This window comes from Hemitrygon akajei, chromosome 6 (genome assembly GCF_048418815.1).
Source record: "Hemitrygon akajei chromosome 6, sHemAka1.3, whole genome shotgun sequence".
Classification (NCBI taxonomy): domain Eukaryota; kingdom Metazoa; phylum Chordata; class Chondrichthyes; order Myliobatiformes; family Dasyatidae; genus Hemitrygon; species Hemitrygon akajei.
This window is the reverse complement of record NC_133129.1, coordinates 101,767,201-101,789,918: the sequence shown is the minus strand read 5'-3', so window position 1 is coordinate 101,789,918 and position 22,718 is coordinate 101,767,201. Positions and strand designations below refer to the sequence as shown.

At 46.2% G+C, this 22,718-nt stretch overlaps 1 protein-coding gene across 3 annotated transcripts in view; it reads left to right on the top strand.

Moving 5' to 3' along the window:
* The window catches only part of LOC140729360 (polyunsaturated fatty acid 5-lipoxygenase-like), a 42,119-nt gene extending 20,083 nt beyond the window's left edge, over nt 1-22,036 (top strand). The window contains exons 8-14 of one of the 3 annotated variants that reach the window (XM_073049018.1): nt 516-719; nt 1,493-1,579; nt 5,180-5,349; nt 8,311-8,432; nt 10,181-10,281; nt 11,682-11,852; nt 21,800-22,036. In XM_073049018.1, coding sequence (XP_072905119.1) covers nt 516-719; nt 1,493-1,579; nt 5,180-5,349; nt 8,311-8,432; nt 10,181-10,281; nt 11,682-11,852; nt 21,800-21,832 — 888 coding nt within the window. In that variant the 3' untranslated portion in view covers nt 21,833-22,036. Of the gene's footprint in view, nt 1-515; nt 720-1,492; nt 1,580-5,179; nt 5,350-8,310; nt 8,433-10,180; nt 10,282-11,681; nt 11,923-21,799 lie in introns of those variants that run through there. The other 2 variants (XM_073049017.1, XM_073049019.1) reach the window with 2 other exon arrangements.
* Nucleotides 22,037-22,718: the final 682 nt, after the last annotated feature.

Genomic DNA, 22,718 nt, shown 5'->3' with positions numbered 1-22,718 from the left:
TCCTCTGCCATACCAGAGACACGTGGTGCATGCAGCAGGAATATTCCATGTTCTGAGCTCTTGATCAAGGCTCCAGCATTCTCAGCTCTTTCCTCTCAATAATCTGGGGTATAACTCATCAGACTCTGGGACCTATCCACTGTAATGTTCTTTAGACTGTATTTCCTCATGATAACTGGCCCTCTGAGTGTAAAATTCTCTCCCTCCATCTTTTCGGGATGGACCACCTCAACATAGTTCATAACTCTGCAGCCTGGGACATGAGGTTCTCAATCACCTGGGATTCACCACCACCCTGGGTAGCTGTTAACAACAGATGCAGGAAATCAGGCACAATACACCAAACTGCCGAAAGGACTCAGCAGGTCAGGTGGCATCTATTGAGAATCTCTTGTGTTTCTGATCTGTGTACATTGCTCTGTTAACGGAGGGATTCAATTGGCCCTGTCCCTCAATTTCTTTCAAAATCTTTTAGGCTCACGGCAAACATAGTCTGTAAATTGTGTGTTTGACAGCTCAAACAGGAGCCGGGTCCAGAGAACCCCATCTTCCTTCCGACGGACAGCAAATACGACTGGCTGCTGGCCAAGGTCTGGGTTCGTCACGCTGATACACAGGTCCACCAGCTCATCTCACACCTGCTGAACACTCATCTGTTTGCCGAAGTCTTCTGCATCGCCACCCTCCGGAAGCTTCCGAGCGCACACCCGATCTTTAAGGTACTTTCAGATGGTCTATTGTACTGAACAGGGGAGCCTTTCCAGTGACAGAAGCATTGCCGGGATTCACCAGAGTTCGATCTCCTCCGCGTATAGAGGTGTCCACGGTGATTTCTGTTGCGTGTGGAGATTAGAATGTGCAAGAAGAACAGGCCGACCGTGGCAGATGTCTGACGAATCCCATTTGCTTGTCCAGTCCATGTCCCTCCATCTCCTGCCTGTCTGAAGGCTTCACAAAGACCTGTGTCGTATCTGCCTCCACCACCACCCCAGCCAGCGCATTCCAGATACCCACCATTCGTTGTTTGAAAACCTGCCTGGCAAATGTTACTTTTGCCTTCCCCCTCTCACCTGAAATCAATGCTCATTAGTATTTCACATCTTATCTCCGGGAAAATTGTGTGTGTGTGTGTGTGTGTGTGTGTGTGTGTGTGTGTGTGTGTGTGTGTGTGTGTGTGTGTGTGTGTGTGTGTGTGTGTGTGTGTGTGTGTGTGTGTGTGTGTTTTGCCTTCTGCTTTAACGAAAGCTGGTGATGCACCTCAGAGACGAGCAATGGAAACACGCGTGTGAGACGTTCCATCAGTGACAAGGATGAGCTGAAGATCTTGCTCACATCCCGTTAACTAATGTACATCGTAGCCACTTACTTAAAGTGTTTGAATTATGGGGCAGACTTGCCGCCTCTCAATGTGCAGCAGAAATGGCCGATGACATTGCTCGTGTCTTTATCTTGTGTAAAGTTACTCAATGTGCTAAAACCTTTAATATTACAGCTTCTGATGCCTCACCTGAAATTCACTTTACACATCAACACCGAAGCAAGAGGTCTCCTGATCTCAGAGGGTGGGGTCTTTGATCAGGTGAGCATCTTATTTCAATACTTTTTTTAATTGAAAGAGTTTTTTTGTAACTTCCACACCAGGACTACCAGACTCAAAGGTAATTACCTTCCTCAAGTAGTGAAGCTGACTGACGTCACCAACCACTAACCCACCCCTCCACAACCCCACCATCACTACCTCTGCCACTGTGGTTCCACAGTGAGCGTCCAGTAATCCAAGAGTCTGGAGACTGATGTACTGGACTGTCAGTCACCTTATGTACAGACACTCCTGTGCCCAGCATCACTCTACGGACATGCAATCAATCGGTGTACTGTACATAAGCTATCTTATATATTTATATTTATTGTGTGCTTTTATTATTGCGGTCTTTATCTCATTGCATGTTTTTGTCCTGCATTGGATCTGGAGTAACAATCATTTCATTCTCATTTACACTTGAGTCTTGGAAATGACATTAAACGATTTTGAATCTTGAGGGTTCAAAGTTACTTAGTCGCGCACCACAGAAACAGGCCATTCGGCCCACCATGACCATACTGACACACACTAATTCGCTTGGCCAGGACTTTGTCTGTAGTCTTTTATCACTGACCCGAGAGCTTGTCCTGATATTTCTTAAACTCTGTGATCACCTTCGCCTCTGGCACTGTGTTCCTGATTCCAACATCCTTCCAGGTTAAAAACAATGTTCCTTGCAACCCCGTAACCATTTCACCCCTGAAGTTAATACTTGTCCCTGGGTCTTAGTTGCAATAACCACCGAGAAAAGTTCACCCAGTTGATCTCTTCCCTCAAACCTCTCCATGGCCTGCCTCGGCCTCCTCCACTCCGAGGAAAACGGATCCACAACTCTTGTCTCTCCTCATAATTCAATCCCTCCATTCCAGGCTACGTCCTGGGTAATCCCTCAGCTTCCTCTTCTGAGCTGACCAGAACTCCACACGATCCACCATCTGTGTTTGCACCTCCCTGCTCCTGTGTTCATGTGTTCTGTCTAATGAAAACAAGTTTCCCATCTGCCTTCTCCACCAGTCTATCTACATGTGCTTCCACATTCCACATTCCTGACAAATGTTCCACCACCACCCTCCCCCCCCGATCCTTGGCCCTCCTGTGCAACCACATACCAACAGCCCCACATTCTCATGTTGTGTCTACCCATGAGCTACCAAGACTGAACTCTGTTTGATTTTACCCTACCCGGTCACACTCTGACCCTCACCATCCTGTTGTCATGACAACATCACCACCATCAGTTCTCTCCCGTGTAAACTGTGAGCTTATCGGACTTTCCAAATTCCCATTCAAGTTCTCCGACAACTCTGATTCATAGTGTGAGCTCACATCAGCAAAGTGACCATGTTGGGGTCCTGGATTGTGGCAGTAGTGTAGGTGACTCTGGTTGGGATTACCAGGTTTGTGAATATGGGGAGGACTGAGTCCAGATCTGGGATCTGGAGTGCTCGTGTGCTTCCAGCTCCCTTTAATCTCACTGGCTGACTGGAAAAACTTACGCCACTGTATTACATGTTCAGAAATCCCAGCGACATCCTTGTAAATGTTGTCTGTGCTCTTTCAACCTTATTTAGATCTTTCCTGTAGGTAGGCAACCAAATCTGCACACAATACTCCAAATTAGGCCTGCACAAGATCATATGACTTCATCATAACACCCAATCTCCAAAACTCAGTACTTTGATTGATGAAGGCCAATGTGCCAAAAGCTTTCTTTATGGCCCTGTCTACTTGTGACACCACTTTCAATGAATAATACACCTATAGTGGCAGATCCCTTTGTTCTGCCACACTCCTCAGTGCCCGACCGTTCACTGTGTCAGCCCTTCTCTGGCTGGTCCTACCGGTGCAAACTCATACTTGTCTGTATTAAATCCCATCTGCCATTTTCCAGCTGGTCCAGGTCCCACCCCAAGCTTTGATAATCTTCCTTGCTGTTCACTACACCCCCAGTCTTGGTGTCATCTGCAAATTTGCTGATCCACTTTACCACATTATCATCCAGATCATTGATATAGATGACTAACAACAAAGAACCCAGCACCAATCCCCACGGTACTCCACTAGTCACAGGCCTCCAGTCAGAGAGGTAAACCATCTGCTTCCACTCTCTGGCTTTTGCCACAAAGCCAATGTCTACTCCAATTTACTACCTCATCTTGAATGCCGAGCGACTGAACCTTTTTGACAAGCCTCCATGTGGGACCTTGTCAAATGCCCTGCTAAAGTCCATGTAGACAACATCCACTGCCTTACCTGCATTCACTTTCCTAGTAGTTTCCTTGAAAAACTCTATAAGATTGGTTAGACATGACCAACCATGCACAAAGCCATGCTGACTATCCTTTATCAGTCCATGTCTATCCAAACCCCTGTAATCTGCATATGGTCCAGGAAGCTGATGTCGCCTTGCTTCACTTTTATAAGCTCTGTGACTGTCTCCTGAGTAGACACAGATGCAAAAATATTATTTAACATCTCCCCCATCTCTTTAGCTTCCATACATGGATAACCATTCTGATCTTCCACAGGACCAATTTTATCCCTTCCAATCCTTTTGCTCTGAACATATCTGTAGAATCCCTTAGGATTCTCCTTCACCTTGTCTGGTAGCGCAATCCAATGCCTTCTTTTAGTCCTCCTGATTTCTTTTTTAAGTGTTCTCTGTATTTCCTATACCCCATAAGCACCTCATTTATTCCTAGTTGCCAATACCTGCAATGCACTTTCTTTTGTTTCTCAACCAGGGCCTCAATACCTCTTGAAAAGCAAGGTTCCCTACACTTGTTATCTTTACTGTTTATTCTGATAGGCATAAAGCTTTGTACTCTCAAAATTTCACTTTTGAAGGTCTCCCACCTACCAAGTGCAGCTTTGCTAGAAAGCAGCCTGTCCCAATCCACACTTGCCAGATAATTTCTGATACCATCAAAATCAACGGTTTCAAAATAGAACTTCTGAAAGTCCATTTACTGTTTCCTCATTCATGACAATGTGTCCCAGGGGACATGTTTTGAAAATGCCTCTTCACACTCCCACTGCTCAATGTCTTGCAGGTGGAGGTAGGGCAATGAGTGGGCTCCGGTAGCAGGTCTCCCAGTGTCTGCTACCAGGTACTGTGTTCCGCATGTGTTCAAAGGATGCTCCCGGAGAGTTCCTGTAGTGTTCTGCACCGGTATGGGCAGCAGGTCTTCAGCTGGACAGGAGACTCTGCAGATGCTGGAAATCCAGAGCAACAGACACAAAATGCTGGAGGAACCAGTAGGCCAGGCAGAGCATCTATCGAGGGGGATAAAGATTAGACGTTTCAGGCAAAGACACTTAATCAACACTGGAAATGAAGGGGCAAGAAGCCAGGATAAGAAGCTCTCACCTGGTCTCACCTGTCACCTGCCATCTTGTAGTCATTCCCCTCCCCCACCTTACTCTGCATTCTTCCCACTTCCTTTCCCATTCTGATGAAGGGTTTTCACCTGATTATTGTTTATTCCCCTCCATAGATGCTGTGGGTTACTCTGGGTTTCAGCTACTTTGGTTCCTGGCTGACTCATTCCCCTCCCAGTATCGTGCCAGGTCGAACACTCCGATCTGTCATTCCAGGCTTTTTCTACGGGAGAGATGGCCAAACTGAGAATCCTGCAGCATGCTCTGGCGAACACGACCTACTCATCTCTGTGCCTCCCGGACAATGTAGCCTCTCGAAGAGTGGACAAGATCCCCAACTACTATTACAGAGATGACGCTCTGAAGATCTGGCACGCCATCAACAAGTGAGAGAGTCTATCGCTAAATGTTCTCCCTCTCCGATATCTCTCCCATTTTACACAGCACTGGCCATTAAATCCCTCATGGGAAAGGAACACAGGTCACTCCACTGGGCACCAATGTCACAGCTTCCATCACCATCATGGATGATAACTGGAGCTCTCCACGTAGGAGGTGCTGGAACCACTTACCAGGAGTTCCCCGGTGTGGGCAGGCAGCCACTTTATCACAGTGCCTCTGTAGAGTTACTATGAATGGTGTTAATAACAGGGAGGAGGAGGATGATGCCAGAGGTTGGAGCATCAAACAGTACAGCTCAGAAACAGGCCCTTCAGCCATCATCTCTGTGCTGACCACAATAGAAGGTTACCCATAAGAACATAAGACTCTAAAATAGGAGCAGAATTAGGCCATTCCATCATCACTGATTTATGTTCCCTCTCAATCACATTCTTCTATCTTCTCCCTTTATGACTGACACCCTTACTAATGAGGAACCAATCAATCTCGGCTTGAAATAAAGTACATTCTGGTTAACTGGGACACATCAGGAACAGTACATTTTGGCCCAATTAAGCAGCTGTTTCATGGAAATAGTTAAAAAGGTAGAAAAATGATAAACTTCTATATAACTAAGAAATTATATATGTAAATAAAACAGAAAAAAATTAGAACATTACAGCATTATAAACCTGTGTCTTAGTTCCTGATTGTTTTCGATGGTGGAATCCGTCCAGTGTATGTAAGCTGTCACAATCTTTTGATTGACTGTGATTGATTAAATTCAGTGCAAGCACCTAGTGCAGACTCTAAACTCCCTTCATACAATGCTGTCGATTTTATCCCATAAATCTTCAGTTTCATTGTAACCTTCAGGGTGATTGCCAATACATTTCAATTCATCGTAGTATATAACTTGTTGAAAAACTGAAATAATTTCATTTATACTTCCAGCTGTTTCTGGCATTTCCAAGTCTGAGTGTTTGAAATCGCAGAGAGCAACACAATTCTGAATTGTATTACTGATTATTTCTCACCAAGTGTCAGTGACAAAATCCATTGCTTGTTGAATAGAAACACAAGCAACTGACACAATTTAAAAACCACTTGCTGTAAGTACAGTGGAGTGTCTAACAGTCAGAAAATTCCAGGTGACAGATGTGAGTTAGAAGCTGTTTGGCAACAGCCTCCTGTCCCAATTAAGCAGCAACTTGTCCCGAATAAATGAAGGGAATCCTGGCTATTTTCTCTATTAGTTTTTGTTCTTTAAGAAATAAGCAGCTGCCTCGATTAACCGATGGCTCAGTTAACCAGAATCCAATGACATGGCCTTGCCAACTGTCTGTGGCGATGAATTCCACAGATTCACCATTTGACACTCAGTACAAAAACTGTCAAATCAGGTTGCAGCTGCATCTCATTTTGATTAGCAGAACATCACCAGGGGTGCAAGTCTGCCATCTGCCCTCTTTACCACCTGTTACATCTTTCGGGTAGCTGTAGACTTGCACCCCCCCCCCCCCCAACGATCCGTCTGCCTCTCACTATGCTCCCGTGGATCCTGCCCTTCAATGTGAATGGCCAGGAGGCCTATTCTGCCCTCCTCTGTAATGTGTTTATTAATGTACTGATGACGGCTGGGGGACTCCACTCAGCGGCTGGTTGTGCCTGTGGGATAACCACCCCTCACCCACACAAACTGTGCAGCTGTTCACAGCTGGACATGACAGCTGCTGAACCCCGACACCTTATCCTGCACCCAGAACCCTTCACCAGCCAGCTGGTCAGTGCTCACTATCTACGTCAGATTCACAAAAACATCGAACAAGCCCTCTCGGGGTAAGCTGCTCCAAAAGATGAAGGCATGTGGGGGTAGATGTGAACGGTGGGAGTGTGTGATGCGGAACTGGTGTTCTTCTGGCATCAGTGCTGGGAGCTCTGTTATCAAGTCAGAGTATTGCTGCAGAGAGTCCCTTTGGCCCATCTAGTCCATTCTACCTTGATTTCTGTCTCATCCCATCCAACTGCACCTGGATACCTGCCCTCATATCCCTCCCATCCGTCCCTGTCCAAATTTCTGTCAAAAATATTGCAATCAAGCTGACATTCACCACGTCACGAGCAGCTCATTCCCCACTCACACTGCCCTCTAAGTGAAGAAATTCCCTCTCAGGTTCCCTTTAAATATTTCACCTTTAACCCATGACCTCTATTTCTGATCGCAGCCCTCAGTGGAAAAACAAACCTGCTTCCATTAATTGTAGCTCTGACTCTCAAATTTTGTACACCTCTATCAAATCTTCCCTCATTTTCCTACGCTTCAGGAAATAAAGTCCCAACCAGTTCAACCTTTCCCTATAACCAAGGTCTTCCTATTCACAGTAAAATCCTTGTAAATGTCTCCTGCTCTGATTTGGGCAAAGATGACAGAGTTTTTGCAATTGTCCTGAAATTCTCTGCACTACCCTTCAGCTCTCTCCACACTGCTCTGTGCCTCCCTCTGGGGGGAAATTCACCGTCTGAATGTCATCTGATTTTCAATTCCAGGAAAGTGATGTCCCAACCTGCGCGACCAGCAACAACTCGACCATCCTGCCCGACCACTTCCGTAGTGGCCCTTCCCTTCCTCATCCTCTTCTCTCCCACCCTCCCTCCCTCCTACCTCACACCTGTGTTCACTTTGAAACTCTCTCCTTCACTTACTTCCTCACACACTTCCTCCAACCCACTCACAATCTCTCCCTCTCCATCACTCTCATCCCCACTCCTTTCCTCCCTCTCCCACCCTTCCTGTTTCACTCCATTCATTGTCTCTCTCCCTCTGTCCCTCTCTCCCTAAATCACTCCTTTCATTGTCCCCTCACTCACATCCTCTCTCCAGTATTGTTTGTCGGTTTTCTGGTGTTAAACCAGTGCGGCCTCGGTTTCCCCTCCGTCTCCAGCAGTTTGCTCTCCTTCTCTCAAAGGTTTGTGGCAAACATCATTGACATTTACTACAAGAGCGATGCATCCGTCCAGGAGGATGAGGAAATTCATGAATGGGCAAAGGAAATCTTCACTGAAGGATTCCTGGCTAAACAATCCTCAGGTTCCACTTCCAATTATCTGAATGATCTCCCTATCACTGTGCACTGTCTTCACCCCTCTTGATTTAATAAATTATGTATTGTGTGTCTTCTGCTCTGGGCCTACTGTCGGTTCACTGATTATGGGCAGCACACTGATCTCGGATTGTTATTGCGTCCTGGGACTCGGAATACTGACCCTCGGGTGACTGGTGAGGCCCGCGCGGAACTGGTGGACTTTGACACAGGTGGAGGGAGCAGGGTTCTGGTGGGGTTGGGAGTACGTAATTTGCGTGTTACAGCCCAATGCAGTAAGCCAAGGTTCTGAGTGCTGTCCTATCAGGGCCAGAAGTTCAGAGGAGTTGGTGGGACGTTATCTTACAGTTGTGCAAGACTTTGGCGAGGTGCTTTGGGAATATTGTGTTCAGTTTTCCTCGTCCTGCAATACAAAACATGCCATTAATCTGGGAAGTATGCAGAGGAGATTTACAGAGATGTTGCCTGGTCTTGAGGGACTGAGTTATTGGAAGTTGAACAGGTTGTGTCTTTTTTATTGACGCATAATAGAATGTGTTACTTCATATTTATTGTGATTGCCAGCAAGGAAATAAATATGCTGGCATATATTTACTTAGAACTTTGAATGATGGGAGTACTTATAGAGCCGTCTAAAGGTGTAAAGAGGTTTTTGCGCAGTCGTTTTCACAGAGTGGGAGAGCAAGAACTAGAGAACATTGGTTTAAGGTGAAGGGGGAAAGATTTAAGAGCGACCCCAGGGGCAACGTCTTTACCCCGAGTGTGGTCCATATGTGGAATGAGATGACAGAGGGAGTGGTTGAGGTAGGTACAGTGACAACCTTTAATAAACAATTGGACAAGTATGGATAGGAATGGTTTAGAGTGATAAATGAAGGCAAGTGGAACTGGCATTGATGGGAATATTGGATATCATCCATTTGTTGGGCTGAACAGCCTGTTTCTGTTCTGTGTGCCTGTATGACTCTGACATTAGAAGTCATGGGATCAGAATTAATCCACTGAGTCTGCTCACCATTGCATTGCGGAGGATTTATTATTCCTCACAAACACATTCTCCTGTCTTCATAGCATTTGACACCCTCACTAATCAAGAGTCTATCAATCTCTGCTTTAAATGAACCCAAATGACTTGACCTCCACATCTGTCTGTGGCAATGTATTCCACTGAATCACCACCCTCTGGCTCAAGAAATCCCGTGTTCTCTGTTCGAAAGGGACGTCTTGTTCTGATCCACTGCCCTTTGGTCCTAGATTCCCCCAGTTTAGGAAACATATTCTCCATGTCTTCTCTATCTAGCCCCCAACCCCATTCTTGTAACCTCCAGCAGGTTCAGGCCCAGAGCAATCAAACCCTCCTCATACATGAACCCCTGCATCCCTGGGATCATTTTCTCCAACCACCTTTGGTCTCTTTCCAATGCCAGCACACCCTTTCTCAGATAAGTGGTTCAAAACTGCTCACAATATGAGGTGAGGCTTGGTGTTATTTTCTAGACTGATAAAGTTGGAGGACTTTGGTTAATGTTTGTTTAGTAATCCTCGAAACACAGGGACATGGACAGAGCAGTGTGAGGACCTCCACTCCCCGAACACTTTGACGGAGTAGAGGAAAGATTATTGGTGGGACAGGACCATGAGATGACGCGCTCATGTCCACACATTGCGTACTCTGTGCTGAGTGATTGTTTGCCTCCCGTTAATTTCACTGATGGCTTCAATATTCTCTCTTTAGGTTTCCCCACGTCATTCTCCACCAAGGGCGATCTCGTCAAGTACCTGACCATGGTCATATTCACTTGTTCTGCCCAGCACTCTGCAGTGAATGCCGGACAGGTCAGCTCAGGTTTCATTGAATTTACACTCCACTGCATCAAGTAGAGCATGACTGGTCAAAAACAGACCTCACACAAACAGAGACATTCCGAGCAGTGTCTGGTGACTGAACACAATTTTCAGACCGTTAAGAATTCAGTCTGAGCTGGATATTACTCAGTAACGCACACAAGTAGCTGCAGGAACACAACAGGTCAGATGCAGCCACCAAGGGGAATAAACAGTTAACATTTCAGGCCGAGTCCTTTCATCAGGACTGGAAAGAAAGCTGACAGAGACCGGAATTAGATGCTGGGGGAAGGGAAAATAGTACAAGGTGCCAGGAGACAGGTGAGGATAGGTGACTGGGAGAGAGAGGAGAGCTGAACTGAGAAGCTGGGAGCAGATAGATAAAAGGTAAAGGGCTGGAGAAGAAGTCAATCACAGTGGAAAAGAAATAAGGAGACGTACCTATCAAGAGCGAAGAGATGGGCAGTTGCGAAAAAGGGATTATAGGGGAGAGGATTTCTCAACCGTTTGCTCCCAGCAGTCCTCTCCCTCACCAAAACGTCATTCCCTGCTCAATCAAAGCAATCAGAATGATGGGATGCTCAGGAGCTCTATTCTCTGATCCCAACAGGTTATCATCAATCGTAGCATACAGCAAATAAGGCCATTCAGTCCATAATGCTCTGCTAGCCAAGAGTGTGGCTGACCATAATTTTATTACTAGTTTCCAACTGTTCTTTCTCAGAACTAATGTAATCTTTGGTTTCACAATTCCAAATGCATTACATTCTGCCGTGGCTCAACAGGATTCATATGAGAAGCAATTTAAATGACTCTTGTTTATCTTTCCCCATTTCTAGCTCCATCCAAACTCCCAAGGTTTTCCTGCTGAGCCAAATATTCCAGATGTTTCCCCAATCAAATATTTCTGGTATGATGACATGAAGATTGGTGGAGTTGTGGATAGTGTAGTAGATTGTCAAGGGTTGAAAAGGACATTGACAGAATGCAGATCTTAGCTGAAAAGAGGCAGATGGAATTTAATCCAGAAATGTATGAAGTGATTCACTTTGGAAGGATCGATTTGAAGCAAAATACAAGGTTCGTGGAGGATTCTTATTAGTGCGGAGGAACTGATAGATCTTAGGAGTAATGGAGGGTGAGATGTGTCTTAATGATAGTATAGGAGATTGTGAAAGACAATAAGGTATTTGATTGTGAGCTTTCACAGTAGAACAAAGTACAATAGAATCAATTACAGTCTGTAAGCTGAATGTGTGGCAAAGGGCCTATGCTACGATGCCATGTTCTGTTCCATGTTATATGCACTCATGTTGCTGTTGCGAGACCGTGGTACAGCAAAACCTCAGGTAAGAGTAAGCATTGTATCTAACACCTGAATTATTTCACAGTTTGACTGGGGATCCTGGGTCCCAAACAGTCCTTCCACCATGCAGAAACCAGCACCCACAGAAAAGGGGAAAGTCACTGAGGAAGACATCTTAAACACTTTGCCGATGAAAAGTGCCTCGGTGCTGGTGCTTGCGACCATCCATCTGCTCAGTCAACCATCTCCCTCTGAAGTAAGTAGTATAACACCAAAGGACCATAAGACACCTAGACGCCAACTCTGAGATGATGCCTTTCAATTACATGATGTCATTAAACTGGGAAGAGTGAAAAAGAGATTGAGTCTCTGGAGTTATAAGGAGAGGTTGTGCAGGTTAAGACTTTACTCCAGGAGTGTTGGAGACTGATGGGTGACCATATGGAGCTGTATATGATCATCAGGGGAACAGGCAGGTTACAGTCTTGCTCCCAGGGAAAGGAAACTAAAGACAAGGCACAGGTTTAAGGTGAAAGGGGAAAGATTAGGGACAGAGCTTAGGGACATCTTCTGCACAGAGGGCGTGGAACAAGCTGCCAGACGACGTGGTTGAGGCAGGAAAAATAACGGTGGTTAAGGGACATCAGGACAGGCCCATGGACAGGAAAGTTTTAGAGGAACATGGGGAAATGGGATTAGCTTAGTTGGCATGGACCAGTTGATCTGAAGAGTCTGTTGCTGCATTCCGTTTTACTAATGGAGAAGAATATGGAACGCAATCTGTGTGGAGGGAGACCTGACTTACCTCAACTTGTAGTGAGTCAAGCCAAGGCTACCCATACATCACCAATGCTGCCATTGTAAACACCACGTGGCCCGAGCACAGCTCCACCGTATGGAACAGCAAGGGAAGGGTCCGAGGGATTTTTATTCACATCACTCATGGGGTGAAGGAAGCAGCCAACAGTCTATGTGGAGAGATCAGTGTCCATCGCACCAAGTCAGGATATGGAGAGGGGTATCAGGAAGTGTGTGTGTGTGTGTGTGTGTGTGTGTGTGTGTGTGTGTGTGTGTGTGTGTGTGTGTGTGTGTGTGTGTGTGTGTGTGTGTGTGTGTGTGTGTGTGTGTGTGTGTGTGTGTGTGTGTGTGTGTGTGTGTGTGTGTGTGTGATTACTGATTATTACCCCCATCCATCAGGAATAAATCTCTCTACTTCCCGCAAACAAGCTTGGGTACGTACATGGAACAACGCTTCATTGAACCGGAAGCTAAGGAATGCATCGAGAAGTTCCAGAAAGAACTCGTGTACATCGAGAATGAGATAAAGAAGCGCAATGAGGGTCTTGAGCTGAAGTATACGTACCTTATGCCAAGCGTCATCGAGAACAGTGTGGCGATATGAAGGCCCATCCCACCGCTGGCCATTGCTTCCTCTGTGCTTTATGCTTTGGGGTCAGATGAGAATTCAAGCTGCAAATTTCTATAGCGCTTATTGCCGAACTGACTCCACTTCTTTCTTCCTACCTTCCTCTCTCTGACCTGGCTGAGGCAGATATGACACCTACATCTCCTCAATGAATGCCAAGTCCCCTAATTCGCAATTGCCAGCGAGGGATCCTCCTCGAGACAGAATCCTCATCCAATGAACCTCTTCTGCATTCTCTCTAAAGGCTCCAAGCCCTTGCAGATCGTAACTGCTCACAATACTCCCAGTGTGACCTAACCTATAGTGCAAATTACACTCATGTACACAGTCTCCCAAAGTCTGTGGCTGGGAAATTGCTGAAACGTGTTATGGGGTAAAGCCCCAATTCCCCCTCTCCCTGTGTCCCATGCAGGGGGGACAGATGGTAGGCACGTACACCCAGAAATGGGCTGAACACTGGGAACTGGTGAAGAGGAAGGAACCATGGGGTGTTGGAGGGTGGGGTGGGTGATTCTCAGGTATTGCGACCCCACCCAGTGAGAGTTCGGCCCAGTGCATGACCGGTGGGAGATACACCCCAGGGTCTTGCTGGTGGTGAAAACAGAACTCAAGTACCAGGGCTGCAGATTGTGCCCCGGGGAGTAGTAAACACTGCCGCGGGAGCCCAGGAACCCCAGCATGCATGGGGAATGTGGCCAAGTACCAGGGGTTCTTAAGGGAGGTGGGGGAGCAGTGGCAGGCACTGAGGTGGGAGCCCAGAAAACCTGGAAGGGCAGGGGAATATGCCTGGGGGGTCAGCAGAACCTTCAAGAAGTAATAGATGAGAATGAGACCTGAGAGGGCAACAGGTGATGAAGACTCCATTCCTTCGGGGGTCACAGGGAGGCAAGAACAATCGGCGGAGGAGACCACTCGGCCCCTCAAGTGTTTCTCCCAGGTATGGCTGACCTGCTCATTTCAGTGATTTACCAAGTGTATCTCTTTAGAGACAGCCCTAATATCCTGTCCGAAGTAAGAAGAATAGAACTGCAAGGGAACAATACTGAGCAACACACAAAGTGATAGACGGACTTGGGATGTCAGGCAGCATCTGTAGAGAGGAGCTTCCATCCGGACTGGACAGAGGCCATGTAATCTGTATAAAAATCTGGGGTTGAGGGGAATGGGTGGGGAAAGAACTGGCAGGTGACATCATACTGCATCTGTAACCTTGCTAGCATCCTGTACAGTTGGAATGATCTAGACTAAGGACAGCGGCCGGTGACGGAGGAAAATCAGGGTGATGGTGGGTGGCACAGAGATATAATGGGTAGAAACGCTGGTCACGGCTCCTGTGAATAGGGTTCGATTCCAGCCTCTGGTCTGTGGGAGGACTGCAGGCCCACGGAAAGGAGATGCATCTGTTTGGGGGGCTAGGAATGTAGGGAATTCTGATATTCTTGGGGAGTAATCGTTCGAGTTCCTGAAGAACATGAAGGTGGTTAAGTCCCAGGGGAGTCTTACATCAGAGGGAGACGAATTGTCACAGAAGTTACGTAGGAATAGGGCTGACATCTGGACTACAGTTAGACAGACAGGAGAGTTGTATCAGTACAGTAAACACTGCCCATAATGGTACTGTACAAGCTCACGGAATACAGGTATAGGTAGGCAGACAGGTGGAGAGTTATATGGGGAATAACTATGGTGAGAGAGGGGTCTCTGTCCCTACGGTACCTGTAGCTGGACTGACTCCTGCTGGGCTGGGAGTTACACTGTGACAGATGAATGGTGCCTCCACTCCAAGCTCAGCACTAACACTCATTGGGTATACAGTGAATTCTGGGTATTTGGGACACATCGAGACTGGTACATTTGGGCTCAATTACACGGCTGCTCAATTGTGCGTGGGAACTCGAGCACCCATAGGAAACCCACGTTCTTGCTCACAGAGGACACTGGAATTGAACTGCAATGCCCCAAGCTCTTACAGTTCATGGTAGTTGATCCCTATGGGGGGCATTGTGGGGGTGGGCGCAACCGTCATTGATCCCCCCCCACGGGGGGAGGAGCCAAACTTCCCTCCAAAGGGCAACACCTCACATGCCAGCATTAAGTTCTATCTGCCATTTTTCGGCTCATATTTCCAGTTAGCCCAGATCCCGTTGCAAGCTTTGGTCATCTTCTTCGTGTCCAATACCCTCCCAGCCTTGACATCATCGACAAATTTGCTGATCAAGTTTATCACATTATCATCCAGATCGTTGATATAGATACAAACAACTACAGACATTGCACCTATCTCTATGGCACACCATTAGTCACTGACCTCAAATACAGAGGCCACTACCATCTGCTACCACTCAACTGTCCTATCCTCACTCGTATCACTCCGGTTCCTATCCCTTCTGCCTAATTAGTGTGGATACTATCGGAGGTTCGTGAAGGGCTACATGAAAGTGAGTCACCCATTAAATCAGCTTCTGTGTGGTTACCCTCCCTTGGGGAAGGAAGGGAGGAGGACAAAAGGAGAGGAGGGTAAAGAGTTTCTTAGCCCTTCAGAGCCCTTTAGACCGAGGTGGGGTGTGAAATGTGGAGGCCTTTCAGTCTCGGAGTTGCTGCTGACCCAGGCACCCATGCTGGCTTTTGCAGACCCGCGATTGCTATATGTACTGAGCAAGGATGCCAGCTGGGAGGGTTTAGGGGATGTCCTGTATCAGGATCAGGGCTCCGGGTTGAGACCTGTTCCATTTGTCAGCCGCAGTCTGTCACCCTCCGAGGGAAAACTAGCCCACAACACAAGTTGGAGTTTAGAACCGTAGAACATTACAGCACAGAAACAAGTCCTTTTGACCCTTCTTGGCTGTGCCAAATCATTTTTTTGCCAAGTCCCACTGACCTGCACCTGGACCATGTCCCTCCCTACACCTCTCATCCATCTACCTGTCCAAGATTTTCTTAAATGTTAAAAGTGAGCCCGCACTTACCACTTCATCTGGCAGATCATTCCACACTCCCACCACTCTCTGTGTGAAGAAGTGCCCCCCCCCCAATGTTCCCTTTAAACATTTCTCCCTTCACCCTTAACCCATGTCCTCTGGTTTTTTTCTTCCCTAGCCTCAGTGGAAGAATCCTGCTTTCATTCACTCTATCTAGACCCATCATAATTTTATACACCTCCATCAAATGTCCCCTCATTCGTCTACACTCCAGGGAATAAAGTCCTAACCTATTCAACCTTTCTCTGTAACTCAGTTTCTCAAGTCCCGGCAACATCCTTGTAAACCTTCCCTGCACTCTTTCAACCTTATTAATATCCTTCCTGTAATTTGGTGACCAAAACTGCACACAATACTCCAAATTCAGCCTCACCAATCCCTTATACAAGCTCACCATAACATTCCAACTCTTATACTCAATACTTTGATTTATAAAGGCCAATGTACCAAAAGCTCTCTTTACTACCCTATCTACCTGTGATGCCACTTTTAGGGAATTTTGTATCTGTATTCCCAGATCCCTCTGTTCTACAGCACTCCTCAGTGCCCTACCATTTACCTTGTATGTTCTACCTTGGTTTGTCCTTCCAAAGTGCAATACCTCACATTTGTCTGTATTAAATGCCATCTGCCATTTTTCAGCCCATTTTTCCAGCTGGTCCAACTCCCTCTGCAAGCTTTGAAAACCTTCCTCACCGTCCACTACACCTCCAATCTTTGTATCATCAGCAAATTTGCTGATCCAATTTACCACATTCTCATCCAGATCATTGATATAGATGACAAATAACAATGAACCCAGCACTGATCCCTGTGGCACACAACTAGTCACAGGCCTCCACTCAGAGAAGCAATCCTCCACTACCACTCTCTGGCTTCTCCCATTGAGCCAATGTTTAATCCAATTTACTACCTCACCATGTATACCTAGCGACTGAATCTTACTAAATAACCTCCCATGCGGGACCTTGTCAAAGGCCTTACTGAAGTTCAGGTAGACAACATTCACAGCCTTCCCTTCATCCACTTTCCTGGTAACCTCCTCAAAAAAACCCTAATAGATTGGTTAAACATGACCTACCATGCACAGAGCCATGTTGACTCTCCCTAATAAGTCCCTGTCTATCCAAATACTTGGAGATTCTATCTCTTAGTACTCCTTCCAATAATGTATCTACTACTGACATCAAACTTATCAGCCTATAGTTTACCGGATCACTTTTAGAGCCATTTTTAAACAACGGAACAGCATGAGCTATCCTCCAATCCTCCGGCACCTCACCCGTAGATACCTACATTTTAAATATATCTGCCAGGGCCCCTGTAATTTCAACACTAGTCTCCTTCAAGGTCCGAGGGAATAGCTGTCAGGTCCTGGGGATTCATCTACTCTGATTTACCTCAAGATAACAAGTACCTCCTCCTCTTCAATCTATATAGGTTCCATGACCTCACTACCTGTTTGCCTTATTTCCATTGACTCCATGCTAGTTTCCTTAGTAAATACAGATGCAAAAAAACATTTACGATCTCCCCCATTTCCTTTGGTTCCATACATAGCCAACCACTCTGATCTTCAAGAGGACCAATTTTATCCCTTGCTATCCTTTTTCTCTTAATATACCTGTAGAAGCTCTTTGGATTATCCTTCACCTTGACTGCCAAAGCAACCTCATGTCTTCTTTTAGCCCTCCTGATTTCTTTCTTAAGTACTTTTTGCACTTTCTATACTCCTCAAGCACCTTATTTGCTCCCTGTTTCCTATACATGTCATACCTTATCAGAGTTCCAATATCCCTAGAGAACCAAGGTTCCTTATTCTTATTCATTTTGCCTTTAATCCTGACAGGAACATACAAACTCTGCACTCTCAAAATTTCTCCTTTGAAGCCTCCCACTTACCAATCACATCCTTGCCAGAGAACAACCTGTCCCAATCCACACTTTTTAGATCCTTTCTCATTTCTTCAAATTTGGCCTTTTTCCAGTTTAGAACCTCAAACCGAGGACCAGATCTATCTTTATCCATGATCAAGTTGAAACTAATGGTGTTATCATCACTGGAACCAAAGTGTTCCCCTACACACACTTCCTTCACCTGTCCTAACTCATTTCCTAATAGGACATCTAATATTGCATCCTCTCTAGTTGGTACCTTTACATATTGATTTAGAAAACTTTCCAGAACATATTTTACAAACTCTAACCCGTCTAGACCTTTAACAGTATGGGAGTCCCAATCAATATGTGGAAAATTACTTTACTTTACTTTTACTTTATTACTTTATTGTCACCAAACAATTGATACTAGAGCATACAATCATCACAGTGATATTTGATTCTGCGCTTCGTGCTCCCTGGAGTACAAATCGATAGTAAATATAATTAAAATTTAAATTATAAATCATAAATAAAAAATAGAAAAGGGAAAGTAAGGTAGTGCAAGTCAGGTCCGGATATTTGGAAGGTACGGCCCAGATCCGGGCCAGGATTGATTCAGCAGTCCTATCACAGTTGGAAAGGAGCTGTTCCCAAATCCGGCCATGTGAATCTTCAAGCTCCTGAACCTCCTCCCGGAGGGAAGAGGGACAAAAAGTGTGTTGGCTGGGTGGGTTGTGTCCTTGATTATCCTGGCAGCACTGCTCCGACAGCGTGCGGTGTAAAGTGAGTCCAAGGATGGAAGATTGGTTTGTGTGATGTGCTGGGCTGTGATCACGATCTTCTGCAGCTTCTTCCCGTCTTGGACAGGACAACTTCCATACCAGGTTTGTGATGCACCCTGGAAGAATGCTCTCTACAGTGCATCTATAAAAATTAGTGAGGGTTTTAGGGGACAGGCCAAATTTCTTCAGCTTTCTCAGGAAGTGAAGGCGCTGGTGGGCCTTCTTGGCAGTGGACTCTGCTTGGTTAGACCAAGTCAGGTCATTTGTGATATTGACCCCGAGGAACTTAAAGCTTTTGACCTGTTCCACTTGCGCACCACGATGTAGTTGGGGTCGTGCGGTCCGCTACTCCTTCTGGTCAACAACCAATTCCTTCGTCTTGCTGACATTGAGGGATAGGTTATTGTCTTCGCACCATGCCACCAGGTTCTTAATATCCTCTCTGTACTCAGACTCATCATTACCCAAGATACGGCCTACAATTGTGGTGTCATCAGCAAACTTATATGTTGAGTTTGATGGAAACTTGGCTACACAATCATGGGTGTCCAAGTTTCCATCGATCTCAATATATGTTTGCTGAAATCCCCTACTATCACAACTTTATGTTTCCTGCAGTTGTCTGCTATCTCTCTGCAGATTTGCTCCTCCAATTCTCGTCAGCCTTCCCCACAATACTTCTCGCATTGAAATAGACGCACCTCAGAAGATTATTACCAGCACACACAACCCTTCGATTTGTGACTTTGCACGAACTTTTTACATTATTAATTTTCAGCCCTGCTCCACTATCTGCACTGGTACTCTGGTTTCCTCCCCCTGCAATTCTAGTTTAAACCCTCCCCAATAGCACTAACAAACCTCCCTGCAAGGATATTGGTCCCCTTGTAGTTCAGGTGTAACCTGGCTCTCTTGTACAGGTCCCACCTGCCCCAGAAGAGGTCCCAGTGATCCTGAAATCTGAACCCCCGCCCCTACACCAGTTCCTCAGCCACGTGTTCATCTGCCAGAGCATCCTATTCTTACCCTCACTGGCATGTGGCACAGGTAGCAATCCTGAGATTACCACCCTTGAGGTCCTGCTTTTTAACTTCCTACCAAGCTCTCTATACTCACTCTTCAGGACCTCCTCACTCTTTCTTCCTATGTCATTGGTACCGATGTGTACCACGACATCTGGCTGATCAGATAGATAGATAGATAGATAGATATTCATCACCATGGGGAAATTCAACATTTTTTCCAATGTCCCATACACTTATTGTAGCAAAACTAATTACATACAATACTTAACTCGGTATAAATATGATATGCATCTAAAATCACCCTCTCAAAAAGCATTAATAAATAGCTTTTAAAAAGTTCTTAAATTGTTTACTAAAATACATTGAATGGTAACTTAAGCTCAGTCCTAACCCCGGCACTTTAACACATCTTACCCCTGGCGGTTGAATTTTAAAGCCGAATGGCATTGGGGAGTAATGATCTCTTCATCCTGTCTGAGGAGCATTGCATCGATAGCAACCTGCCGCTGAAGCTGCTTCTCTGTCTCTGGATGGTGCTATGCAGAGGATGTTCAGGGTTTTCCATGATTGACCGTAGCCTACTACCCTCCCACTTCACTTCAGATCACCTCTTGCTTCGATTTCTGGCATTGAAGTGGGTTGTGGTGGATTAATTGAGTGACGACCTCTATGGTGCAAAGTGGTTCAGTGTGCTGGACTTGAGGAGTGCATATTACCAGATTCCCATGTGTGAGGCTGACAAAGAGAAGATGGCATTTATATATCCACTGGGATTATTCTGGTTCGAAAAGATGCCCCAGGGCATATCGGGAGCCTCTGCGACCTTCCAGCGTGTCATGAAGAAAACGATGGCCAAAGTGTCCTGGGAGAAGTATTTCATTTATTATGGCCTCCCCAGGTGGATACATAGTGACTGGGGACGGGATTTCGAGAGGAGGCCCATACATGAGTTACAGGGCATGCTCGGAGTTGAGAAGTTGAGGACTACGCCCTATCACCCACAGGGTGATCCCCAGCTCGAGAGGTTTAATCGGACCTTGCTAGACATGCTCAGAACCTTGGAAATCAGCAAGAGCAAGTGGAGTCGACATAGTGGACATCTGGTTCTCTGTACATGGAATGAAGCTACCAGGTACTCGCCATATTATCTGAGGTTGCCCATCGACCTTTGTTTTGGGACTGGCGAGGAAGACCTACCACTGAGGACTTATCTGAAGTATGCATCTGATATGACAATGGAGCTGAAAAAAAGTCTTATGAATTAGCTGAGGTCGTTGCTGCCAAGCAGAATCGAGGAAATATGATCAAAAGGTTAGGTTCTCCCAACTCATGCCGACAGACCGAGTCCTCATAAGGAATCTGGGGCTAACTGGGAAGCATAAGTTGACCAACCGCTGGGTGGCTACGCCTTATGTGGTGGCGAGTCAGATGCCAAATGTACGGCGGGGCGACTGAATGACCAACAGCAGAAGAGATTAGACTGGCCCCCGTCCTTGAATCAGAGGATAAGGAAATGGGGGTGTGGTATATGCTGCCTTTTGCTAACTCCCCACTGATTGAGTAAGAGATCCCCAACCCTTCTCACGCTGAGTCAGGTGAAATTGATGGGTGCGGGGGATATCTGTGGACAGATTGGGTTTCACTGGGACCCTACAACAGATAAAGTGGGGCTCAGTCAAGGGACAAAGGGGTCCAAGTTGCAGGAGGGCACGGGTGATAGACCGGGGAGGCCTCGCCATGTAAACTCCAAAGAGTGTCTGAACCTGAAGTAGATGAGGGGGTAAGAAGGTCTCAAAGAATCAGGAGACCACTGGATAGACTGGCCTATGTAGCACTAGGGGAACAGAGTGTGGCACCTATTGTCTTGGTGAGCTATGTCACTGCCATTTGACTTTTTGCTTTGTATGAGGGGGTGGCAAATTATCTCAATGCTATGAGGACATGACTAATTTTGGCGGGGGGAGAGTGTAACACGCTGGGAAAGGTTTCACTGCTAATGTAATGGTCTTTCTGTAGAAGCAGTGTTAGGGTTATGGTTAGAGATAATGAGTGTTTTGGAATGTGAGTATCCAATGACGGGAGGGTGTTTTTGTGCCGTGTTTACGACCCAGGGGGATCTGGGTCTTTTGTTTGGCGGGAGATGAAGAGAGAAGACACCGGAGCTGAGCCATGAACCGACGAATGCCGGGGAGATCGATGGAGGATCGGTGACGGGGAAACTGTGAGCTCCAACTGTGCACGTTAGACTGTTTCATTAAAATGGGCCCTTTTCTCTTTTTTTTTTGCTTTTTCTTCACTAACCCTGCAGTCAAATTAAGAATTATAAAGCTAAATTGTTTAATTGTAAATGGTGTACTGTCTGTTATTTCGTGGTACTGATTTGTAACAGGGTAACGAATCACGCAGCATCCACACAAACAGGGGTTTTCAGTGTGGACTTGCATCTTAATCTTACCCATTTGCAGGGCAGAGATCATCTTCCCTAGACTTACACAGCCGACCGAACCTGAATTCGCCCTAAAGCTCGAGCAAACTTGCCTGCAAGAATATTGGACACCACGGGTTCAAGTGTAACCCGTTCTTTCTGGACAAGTCATACTGCGCCTTCTGCAGAATCCCAATAATCCAAAACTCTGAAAGCCTGCTCCCCGCAAACGTTCTTCAGCCACACATTCATCTGCCAAATCATCCTATTCTTACCCTAAGTGGCACGTGGCACAGACAACAAGGCAGGGGTTACGGCCCTGGTGGTCCTCCTTTTCAGATTTCTACCTATGTCCACTCTTCAGGACCACTTCCCCTTTCCTACCTATGTCACTGATACCAACACCATGACATCTGGCTGTTGACTCCTCCCTCCCCTTCAGAATGGCGTGAACCCAATCCGAGACAGCCCTGACCGTTGCACCTGGGAGATAACATATGATGTGGCAACAGACCACAACTATTCTAAGTGGACTAGCTATGCACTAACAGGGGAAAGCTACTAGGAACTTTGTTACTTACGTTACTAACTTCGAACCTCTGCCT